Source organism: Perkinsus marinus, assembly GCF_000006405.1.
Source record: "Perkinsus marinus ATCC 50983 genomic scaffold scf_1104296948168, whole genome shotgun sequence".
Classification (NCBI taxonomy): domain Eukaryota; phylum Perkinsozoa; order Perkinsida; family Perkinsidae; genus Perkinsus; species Perkinsus marinus.
The window spans coordinates 26,609-38,263 of NW_003210279.1; the positions used below are offsets into that span (position 1 = coordinate 26,609).

The window sequence follows — 11,655 nt, forward strand, 5'->3', positions numbered from 1 at the left end:
GAAGTACACTAACATCTTTCTCCGTTTGCACTTTCGGCCCATACACTCTTCGGGAACATCGAAGATGTCGATGTTAGGCATGGCCATCGCTTGTTCGATGACCAAGAGTGGATCACTGTGTAATAGTGCCATTTGCCTGAGATATGTAGAATGTTGTACATATTGCTGATGCACACGAGCCATCAGCATAGTCATCGGTAATGACTATGTCCGACATGTAAACACGTGCTCGCATTCAATGCGAGCACAATTTAGGGGATTGTGGAACGACATCACTGTTAGGGGGGGAAATGTTAGGGCGGGAAGAAACTGAACCCCCCCCCCCCCCCCAACTTACAGGCTTCAAAAATGTTAGATCAGCCCATCTCAACATCAATATTGCCTTAGAGATACTTGAGCGGTTCTGCATGATGATGAGATTCTTTATGACTCATGATATGACGATGTTATGATGACGCTGTAAAAATTTCGGTTCATTCCCAGCACAGAGGGTCAATTAAGCCGCTGAGTGGAAGACCGTCTCTTTCAGCTTCTACTGTGGTATTCAATGCCTTGTCAAGAGACCCTGAGGGGCATGACTCCCGGAGCCAGAGACTATCACCGTCCCCCCACGGCGGCCAGTTTGACTGGGTATCGATGGTCATCCCAGTCCAGTCTAACTGGTTTCCACTGGAAACTTTCGAGTGGTCGTCGATGCAACCGGAGGATTGATAACGATCCCGCTCGAATCAAAATCAGCTTCAATGGGAAGCGGGCCCACTGGAGGATCCAGAGTTACGTTGCTCCAGTCTATCTCACCAATGGTGGAGCCAGCAAGGATTATGATGTCACGCTCACACGGTACATTCCTCGGGGAGAGTGAGACTACTGAAATGCACAAGGATCGTTCGTACTACGAACTTCGTAGAAGGAATATTAGAGCGACGGTAAGTGTTCGAGAATGCATGTTCATGCAGGTAGCTGATAGCAATGGATCTGCATGGATGAGTCGCAACATTTTATCAGCTCAGGTTTGTCAAGTATCTGGTTAGGCTGGGAGTGAGAACATCCAGGAAGATCAGAGGATGATGACATGAATCGTCGGTCCAATATCCTTTAGAGACCCCAACGACTGCCATAGTAATCCGTCGCTGATCCGGTGAGATTGAGCAATCGTTAGCATACGTAAGTATAGAGTTATCTGCATATCCGACCCATTTGAGCGCCCGTTGACCCGCAATGGCCACATAGTAAGATAGTGTACCATTGTACCGTAGTACGGTAACCGTGCGTACGGAGTCTCGATATGTCTCGCACTCGTACTAGAATTAGGCTAAGGGGTCCTTCCAATGGCTCGGAACATCTGTTCCTCTCGGCTTCAGCCTGAAGCCGAGACCTAGACGCGGGTCCTGAAGCTTTCAGCACCCGCGTCTAGGTCTCGGACGATTAAACCCCTTCTAATAGATAAACAAAACTTTTAGGAATTTGTATGATCCATTTGGCCGAGTGGTTTAATCATATGACTAGGAATGCAAAGGTCTGCGGATCAATACTCAGATATCCCAACTTAGATGACTAGGAAGCGAATAAATCGTCAGTATTAATACACTATTCACACATGCATGATGCTGATGCATTATTCATGTATTCTATTACTCCACCATGCGTTGAGTCCTCCATTTTTCTCGCTGTCCCGGCAATCTGAATTTTTGGATGCCTATAGGTCGGAGTCTGGTAGCGTCTATTGAATTCCGGACAATGTGGCTTCCTAGAATTGCGCTTGTCACAAATGATTCAGTCGCATGCGACACGCGCAATTTACAACCATCTGGCGGTCGTAAGGGTGACCCTTAAAGGGTCACACTTAGTCTTTCAAAGCGCAATGTGAGTCGCTCCGCCCAACGCCCAAAACCCGACTGAGATTCATGCTGTTGTCCCCTCACATCTAGGGTTTCCTTTCAAGTACGACTATATGTGTGTTTTTGCCAATGTGTTAAGGAGTTGACAAGTGAGCGTAAGAGTGCAAGAGGGCGGGTAGGATTGTGCTGCTTTTAGTGATCTAGGACATCAAATTTAGTGACACCGTCTGGACGTCCCCGTTCGGACGAGTAGAAGCGGATGGAAGCCGGGGAGTCTGTGCAACTGAATTGTAAATGGTACATAGTGGTGGAGAAGAACGTGAGAGTGGGAACCTGAGGTTTATTTACTCTTCGGTTTTGGCTGTTACTATTTTCATGTTGTACGATTAAGTTTTTTTCGGGTTTTTTCTCTCGCATATGACAGAATACGATGCTGAGTCCTCGTCTAAGATACCTCGATCAGATGGCATAACGTTGAAAGGACTTTTCTTCATGGTTTTACTAGCACTACAGTTTGGTTGTCAACCCCATCTACAGGCACACTTCATTGACAAGTAAGAATTCCATATCTTGGGTCTAGTTTAATATTCTCTACAATCGTACTCGTCAATATGAGCATATGGTTGAAGAGAAATGAAGAAATAATTGAAAAGTTCATAATTGAAAAGTTCATGAAAAGTTCATAAGAAATATGATGAAAAATCAATTGAATACAAGAATAAACTAACCGCCATATTTTAGTATCATATATATTCTCATTGACTCTTTCAGTTCGCTCAACGCTACTACTGTGGTTTTGCTGGTAGAAATATTCAAACTTATGTTTGCAGTTCTGTTCATGATGCTCGAAGGTGACATCCCCCAGAATTTTTCCCTCTCCCTAATTCCCATTTATTTCAGGATCGATCATTGAGTGTATCAAGAGCTGGCGGCCACTCTCGAGCTTAGCTGTTGCGGCCCTGCCTGCGGCTACATATGCTGCACAGAATGTATGCATACAAACGGCCTATCGTAATCTCGACCCACTAGTGTTCAACTTGGTTAACCAAACTAAGTTGTTATGGACTGCGGTAATACTTGGGAAGATTATTGACTTGGTGTTTTCAGTGATAGTGTGTTATGGTAGAACATGCTGAACCTAGGAATAGAGAATATAAAATCTGGTGTGGTTGGTTTTTAAAGCTAGTACTGTCATAGCTCGCTTATGTTGCTATTATAATAATCAAGCGCAATTGGGCTATTGGTTCGATCAGAATAGAAATTGTTGACTATTAATTTGATTGTGGTATTCACAATCACAGTATATATTCATACTTTAATTGGCTGTGGTGAACAACATGAGCGATAATTTTCACGCGCCACGAAATTCAATGGGAATTGTGGTATGGGTCGCATCAGGTTCTCACGTACTTCTTACTTGGCAGAGGGCAGAGTTCTGTGCAGGTTTTGGCCTTATCAATGTTATTCATGTCTGCTGTGTTGATATCTATTGGTAGTAATAGTTTGAGATTATAGCAGTATGTTTGCAGTAGGTGAGCAAACTGGATTGAATGATGAATACGATGAGAAGAACCTCACGTTAGGAATGTTAGCTGTAATATTGTCACCCATATTTGAGTAGCTTATCGGTGGTTTTATGTACAAGATTTCAAGTTGATATGAATAATTGTTTGAGCAGTAGTGCTACTACACGAAATGGAGTTTTCAGATCGCCCGTAGTGTAGATAGATGTATGGAAATTACAAGGTTATATCGAAAGCTCGTATTAAGATGTGGTTAACTCTGTAGTTGTTAAAATAGACGCATATTTATAGCGTAGCATTCACATGATCGTGATAGTTGCCGTTGATAAACGCTGTATTCTCGACTTTGTGAGGATACTGTCGAGCCCAGCATAGAAGTGTGGATTCCTTACATTAGGTTGGTGAAATCCTTGAGGCATCTCGTGCAACATTAGTTTCATCTGTCGCGTCTCTGTGTAATTAGCGCGCGCCTCACTTAAGACGCTTTCATGTGTTGACGTGCAGATTGAACCTCTAGATGTGCCCTTACACTCTCATTATGGTATAGGGAATCACGGGCTGCTGATACAACTCCATTTATTCATCGGGACTGTTCATTTATAATAAGGTTATATCAGCGAGTTTCTTGTCGGGAGTGGGAGCTGCTATTACGGAGCTCGCATTGAGGTCGTATCATCGCAATAGGTAGTACGGGAATATAATGCTTAATTTCATTTAACGAAAATATGCAATTATGATATTGTTTTACAGGAATAATGTTGTGAAAAGAATGTGATTTTCGTGATGGAAAAATATGGTATGAAATTTTTGGGGATTTTTTATTAGAAAATTTTTCAAGATTTTTTCACTGTTATCGAGGAGGAGTTTGGGAATGCTTTTTTGAATGCTCATGTGTACTGAATTTCGTGGCGCGTGACGTTTTTTCTCAGTTACCTTCTTTCTGGAGAACTAGCGATGTATTCAGCAATTCTGATCATTGTTGTCGAGACTGTAGTTCACGGGGAAGTTCCTATGCTACGTCCCAATTTCGTCGCGGGGATTTCATTATTACCAATTTGTGATATGCCCTGTAGAGGTAGATGAGAAGTTACTGTTGTCATTAGTTACTCAAGCAATAGGCGGTATTGTCGTTGGACAAGTCACGAAACATGCTGGCAGTGTAATTAGGTTAGGGATTTTACTCGGGGGAAATTGGAAATTATAATAGAGTTTCGGGTTCAGTTTATATTGCAAGAATTTATATTGATGTTCTTTTGTAGGTCGAATGATGGCTGAATCGTCAGTGACTGGTAAAGTTCATGTGCACACTAAAATTGTACATATTCTCATACAGTGTGTGTATGTGAATTCATATATGAACATATATACGTGATTTTCGTACCTACATCCAGAGTCCATTCTGGAGTCACATATTGCAGCTTATGCTCGTCTTGGTCAAGAGAGACAGAATATCGTTTGGGGGTTTTGTGCAAATGGAAATGTGACTGGAATTTGACTTAGTTGTTTTTCCCCAATTTCTCAAATATCAGGTGCACAAGGGTTTCTCGATAATTGGTGGTATTATCATTACAGCGATCCTTCGGAGTGTTTTGGTGAATGCTCCGTTGAGAACAGAAGTCTGTATGGCGATGCCAGTGACTCTACTTGCTACTTACATGTAAGGCACGTCCCTTATATTCGACTTGATCGTGGATGCAGGTACGCGAAATATCCTCCAGCGCTGAAGTCAAAGTTGAAAGAGAAGTAGAAGTATAAGGAGAGATCGGAATTCTGTTTTTTCACAGCTCATGTGAACGTCAAACGTTCATCCGTGTGCTTTTTTTCTGTTTCAATTCAGTTGGACAAGTTTTGGTGTTGGAGAAACACGGTGTTAATAGTTTGTATTCGTGGTAAAAACGTACAAAGATGTTATGTGAGAAAAATATGTTGATATTGTTCGAGCCACGACGGGATGTACTGGCTCTTGCCAAGTCAGCGGTTGTCCATTGACGCATCAGACTGGAATGTGGTGCAGCGGAATTGATGCGGGCGGCAATAGTGAGAGGGTATTGCAAAGACGAGACTCGTCGGTTCGATCAGTCTGCAACTCGAGAGTTGAAGCAGTTAGTTTAAATGTGGATGGTCTTGTTCAAAGTGTTATTGGTATTGCATGATAGCGTTAGTGATCGTGAAAGGAGACTACGGATGTACTGTTGATTGCCAACGTGTAGGTCGCGGGTTCGATTCCTGGTTACTCCATTTGAGACGAAACTCGTGTATTTGTTATGATGTTCCTCTGGTGTGACCTATTATAACTCAATGCTGGAGTGAATACAGGAAGACTATCTCGAATATGATTCTGTCATTGATACACATCGATCATGAATGCATAAACAAACGCCATTTCTCGTCGATAGCACTCAGGCTGTATGGAGGTGTCGATTTGGTCGGCGATGATCGATTGACCGCGACTGAGAGATGGAGAGCGAGCACTGCTCGTTGACCAGAGAAGATCATTGGTTATTGAGGATCGCACCTATTTCGTATCCGGCCCCTGAGGGTTTCCCTGCTGCTTTTGGAGCTCTCGATACGGCTGCAAACATCGAATAGAAGCCCTCCTGATGAATCATATATCGATCGACTTAGAAGAGTTATGTGCCGAAATGTGGTGTGTGATACAGGTCGTGGGAATATAAATGTGCTATTTAATAACTATATGTCTTGACTCACCCTGTTTCGTGTGTGTACATTGGAGTTGTGTTGTCCAGTCGGCCTTCCAGCGGGTGAGATTCTATCGGTCATTTGACAACACTGAAGGTTACTGAGCATTACTGAACCGTTCCGTATTCGACAAAGTAGGCAAATCGCTCGCATTGCCGATTCTCAACGAGAACAAAGCCCTCTTGCCTTGAGCTTGATGGGATACATTCGCCGGTCATAACTATTGTATTGTGCGCGAAGGGATCGCAAATAAATAGAGAAAAACTAGAGTGCTGAAGAAGTCTCGAGGTCCTACGGCGAAAATGATCAGAATAACGCGAGACGCTCGAATAGCATCACTTTCCACACTGCCACGGGACTTGACTCAAGTGGCACTGTGGCAGTGGTGACGACAGGCTATCACCTTGCTGGCATCTCCGAAGGTGAAGACCTCGAGTCCTGGATAGCTACCGTGTGTCTTCGGTTATCATCCTTGATCACGATGAAAAAATCCTCACTGTCCACAACCCGCTCGACCTGTGGAAGGGAGCTCTGGGAGTTCACCGTGATGACCACATTCAGGTCATCCTTCGTCACAGCTGAATACTGCTGTTTCCCCCTTACTGTCACGACGTTATCTCATGCACGCGTACAATTAAACAATATGAGAGATCGGCCCAGGTGTTGTCGGCAATGGACTAACCCTGGGGTTCGGCTGTCTCCTCAACAGATTCACGGCGGAGCTGCTATACGATAACTCAACTACTTGCCTTCTATTCCGTCATGCTCGCTTGTCAAACTTGCACATTGAAATGCGTAGTGGATCATCTACGCCATTCTATGACTCTTCCCACATGTGGCTTCTTCAGGTCTCGCTGGGGGGTACCTTGGGCCATCGCTCGCCGTCGTTGGCGCTCACATCTCCGATGGTTCTACCATACTGGAATGACTTGGTGGAGGAAGCGGCAAAAACGTTTTCGGGTGCTCTTCTGTCAGTCATGCTGTGCAGGTACTTATTGCGAGCAGCTGCCAAGGACCCCCCCAGACGGCGTGCAATGGTCTCGTCCATGTGTCCACGCGTACCTAGTCTATTTCTCTCATCGCCATCGTTATGTCTTGGACCGGGGTAAATTCATTTACTCAAGGAACTTTGCGATCTCTCAAGGACGTTTTTCTCGCTCGCCCTCATTTTTTCGCGCTCGCCCATTTGACAACTCTCAAGGAATTTTGACAATCCTCAAGGATCAGAACCATCACTTGGATAAGGCCCATCTCCTAGGTAAGAGCCGTCGGGTTTCTGGCTTCCCGTCGGGTTTCTGGCTTCCCCTCGGGTTTCTGGCTTCCCGTCGGGTTTCTGGCTTCCCCTCGGGTTTCTGGCTTCCCGTCGGGTTTCTGGCTTCCCCTCGGGTTTCTGGCTTCCCGTCGGGTTTCTGGCTTCCCCTCGGGTTTCTGGCTTCCCGTCGGGTTTCTGGCTTCCCGTCGGGTTTCTGGCTTCCCCTCGGGTTTCAGTCGGGATTTCACCTGCAGTGAGGGTTTTTTTAAAGAACTTGAATAAGAGCCCTCACTTCAATAAGAGTCATTACTCGGATAAGAGGCATCGGGTTTCCGGTTTTCCGTCGGGTTTCGAGTTGGGATTCTCACTTGCAGTGAGGGTTTCCTTTAAAAAACTTGAATAAGAGACATCACTTGAATAAGAGTCATTACGCGGATAAGAGTAATTACCTTACGTCGACAACACTCGTATCACTGCAGAGTCCACTGAATTGAGACCAACACGACACAAAATCTTATTGGGGTTATTTTTTAAGGTGCATGAAGCTACTAGCTCGAATTCTATCTTGCTGGTAAATAGCTGACCGTCAGAAATCACAGATTGTGATTCACAATCTAACGAAATTTTTGAACCGAGGAGGGGTCCTTCTGATACGCTTCGACATTCTCCTGCCGTTATCTAATTGCAGCACTACAACACGCAATGATCGATAATATATCATTCATTCGGTCGTTAGGCTCAATACTACCTGCGTCTGTCGCTCTGATCGATGAGGCAAGTGCTCGGAGTTTCTTCGTACGACGCTCAGAACTGTCGGTTATAGAAGGGTTCGCTTGAAGCGGCGGGCGTCTTGAAGGCTTGCCTGAGAGGAAAAAGAAGATAGCTGTATTTACCGACTCTGCCTAGCCCGCTCCTTACTCAGTGCTAAATCTGAACTAACGATCATGCTAACATCCTCTTCTACAGCGGAGTGTGGATCTAAGTATTAAATCCATTGGCTTCTGTGACATTCTCCTCATCCGCCGGCTCACCAATAAGCGAGACAAGCGTTGCAGGATTGTGTGATTGCAGTATCCTTCCTTCCTCCGGTGTGTCATCTTCCACTCGTGGGATGAAGGCTTCTCCTGGGATGAGACACTGGAACGCTGCTGATGTTCGTCAACTTACCAGGAGACCACAAAGGCAACTTGTTGCCCCGAACTGCCTCTTCTGCTGCTGAGTATTCTAATAGTTGCCAATCTGGCAGAATTTCATTTTGTTGAGCATACTCTCCGCCTGCTGAGCATGATGAACCTAACCGCATGCCATCTTCGTTGCTAGGGTACTGTTTGTGATTCATCGTTACATACCTCCGCCTATGTTTGCTCCTTCCATGTATTTCGCTCTCCTGCTAACCACAGGCGATCCTTCCATTCTAATGTCGCTCGGGTGCTTCGATAAAGGCCCTCGGCTTTTATGTGGTCTTCCTGCCCAGTTCACTTGCGGCATATTGACTACCCTCACAGTTGTTGGAATACTATTCTCCCCATCCCTGTGCGCAACTAAACGTCCAGCCATGACGCTGTGATGGCACTGCGAGAATTTCGCGAACCCTGCGCAACTGCAGAGGGCTCTCTACTGCACGCCACACACGGTTGGAGGCACTACCACCAGATGTACTTGAAGTATTCTCTTGTTAAAGGCGACCACCGATCCGGCCCCATGCCCGTCCCACCTCCCCAAAGCTAGCTCCACTCTTTTCATGGCTTCTCCTCTAGCTAGGGGTTCCCTCTGCGAGCTGGTTATGCAGAAGACTCTATAGCCTTGCGGTAAATTGTCTCCAACGTTCACTTCCTCACAAATTCTACTTTTCTCGTTCGCTCCCTCTTCCGTCAGCTGTTGAAGGCGAATTAACGCTTTAGCCTCCATCGCCGCGTGAGCTGTCTCCATATGGCCCATGGATGCACTTGTCACTAGACCGTTACGATTAGTCACGCCACAGACAGACAGATAACTCCCTACCTCCCTGATGAGCCCTTTCTGACCCCCTAACGCTATCGTCCGAGATCGCTCGACGAAAGAACCATGAAATTTCGAAAAGATTGATTCTGCTGCGTTGTTGTACCAGGGTCTTGCTGCAACGGACTGTCGCTTCTCCTCCTCTCGAGCTAGAGCCAGAGGACATTCGTGATGAAAGGCACCCAGTGTCTCCTCCTTTCTCCAGGAAACCTCAAAATGCTCCCGTGCACTTTGCCCAAATTGCCAATCAAGTTCACGAAGGCAAACTTCTAAATATGCCTCTTTGACTCGTTGTCCGGCACACTGATATAAACCAGCTATGCATTCCTTGGCGTAACTAATCAATTTGTCCTTTGTGGTGCATGGCGGCAATATCACCGTCTTCGGTATCCTTTCTTGTAAGGAGTCTTCACTCTCCGCTCCGCTCTTTGTATATTCCGCTAACGCCCATAGCCTGATCGATACATAGCACAATAGCGTAAAAGTAGATCTAAGTGCAGCTCACATATATCCTCACCTCGTCGCGTTGCTAGTATGGTTGGAACCCCAACAGCTGGTGGAGAACCCGTTGGCCTTGGACCCTACAGTACACTCCTTACGACCCTTAAGCTCAAGGATGTATCTGATTTAGAGTTCGTCAGCGTTAAGGACATCGAGGAAGCACTTCCCGAGGACGCTACATTGCAACATAAGGTAGATTGCCTACGCCTCCTCAAGCAAGCCAAGGCTAATCGTCACCGGTCTTCTTCGGTCTACTCGTCTGAATCGACCTCAACATCCATTCTAGCATCTGCGACTACAACAAGCACAACTGAGGACGCTAAGTCTCTAGCAGGAGTTCTACGCCTCCAACCACCAGACGGCAAGGTATGGCAAGGCACCTCGGACAAGCGTCCAGCCACAGCCTTCCTCTATAGAGTAGCCGAGTCTGCTCGACTGGCAGCGCTCAGCGAGATGGATACTTGGAGATATTTGACTACGGTATGTATGCAGCAAATTCAAGCCCGAGAGCTTGATAACTACCTAGCCAAGAACATCGCCTCCGATGCTACCATACTCGATCGACTCCAGTCCGCAGAGCATTGGTTTAACAACCGTTGGTCTATCACTAACAACGTGGATAAGATCTATGCTCAGCTCCGAGATATCAACCACACTACTTTTAAGAATGTCGAAGCCCTACACAGCATCATTGTAAATTTGCAACAACATGCACGCTATCTCAACCATGAGATACCCCTTACGGCTTTACGTCGAGCCTTCCTAGATGGTCTTCCAGTTTGGCTGCGACAACCACTCCTACAAATACACCCTCAAGCAACTACCCCCCTCAATGTCATGGTGGATTGGTGTATCTCTTATGAAGAATCTAGTGGTTACAAACAAGGGAGTCAGAGTGCACCTACACAGCACTCGCCAACTAACATATGTCGTCTCAACCTTCAAGGTCGATGTACCTATGGCACTCGATGTAAATTTCTACATGCAACCCTACCTACTACTACTGCAATTACTACCACTACGTCAATGCCCCCAGCTGAACCCGCCACTACTACAACGGTTCGGGAGCCCTGCAGGAAGTTCAAAGCTGGAACCTGCATCTTCGGCGACAAATGCAAGTACTCTCATGCAACGACACAATCAGCTACAACAGGCACGGGCAATTCATCGTATGCTACTAATACTTTGACTACAGTGCCCACTCCGCAACCTACAACTACTACTATGGCACAGTTCAGCCTGCACAAGACCCCACATTGCCTGGTCACACTACCAGATCACAATGCTACGTCAAGTGAGAAGTATGTTGCGTTGATCGACACAGGCAGTTATGAGAGCATGATCTCTCATAAGCTTGTCGCCGAACTTGGTCTACCTATGAAGTATCTAGACGTGCCCTACACAGCCTACATTATGAATGGCGAATGCATTATGTATCATGCAACTGTTACACTTACATGGCGGTTCGCGGATAGCACCGACATCGAGATCAACTCCACCTTCCTGGTCTCCCCTCGTCTACCCGAACCATTCCAATTCGTATTCGGCTCCGACTTGCAAAATTCTAAGGGGTTCTACTACAACCCTGTCATCCAGAAGCTGGTTATTGTTGGGGAAATTCCCCCTGTACAGCATCCCGATGACGATGGTGCATCAGGCTCTGCGGTCGAGCTAAGTCTCACAACAGCCTCGGATTCATCATTCGTCTTGCAGAATTCAGATACTACCGGGCGAGATAATCTACGAGCTAGTAAATCTGAGAAGACCAATCTCACTGAGGCACCCTCACCTTCCGAGACCACAGTCGTTATGGAGACTCCCCACTTCATCATAACTGCTACCC

At 46.0% G+C, this 11,655-nt stretch overlaps 2 protein-coding genes across 2 annotated transcripts; one reads left to right on the top strand and one right to left on the bottom strand.

The window, feature by feature from the left end:
• Nucleotides 1-2,255: 2,255 nt before the first annotated feature.
• On the top strand, nucleotides 2,256-3,459 carry Pmar_PMAR018985 (conserved hypothetical protein; the record flags this gene model as incomplete). The annotated part of the gene is made up of 5 exons (XM_002778767.1): nucleotides 2,256-2,392; nucleotides 2,610-2,689; nucleotides 2,739-2,908; nucleotides 3,237-3,330; nucleotides 3,371-3,459. 5 exons carry the CDS (start codon nucleotides 2,256-2,258, stop codon nucleotides 3,457-3,459), a joined length of 570 nt encoding a protein of 189 aa, XP_002778813.1.
• A 3,838-nt stretch (nucleotides 3,460-7,297) lies between these two features.
• Nucleotides 7,298-7,561, bottom strand: Pmar_PMAR018986 (conserved hypothetical protein; the record flags this gene model as incomplete). Its single annotated transcript, XM_002778768.1, has 1 exon — nucleotides 7,298-7,561. A coding segment is annotated over one exon (264 nt), but the record flags the coding sequence as incomplete, so codon positions are not given.
• Between the last annotated feature and the right edge of the window lie 4,094 nt (nucleotides 7,562-11,655).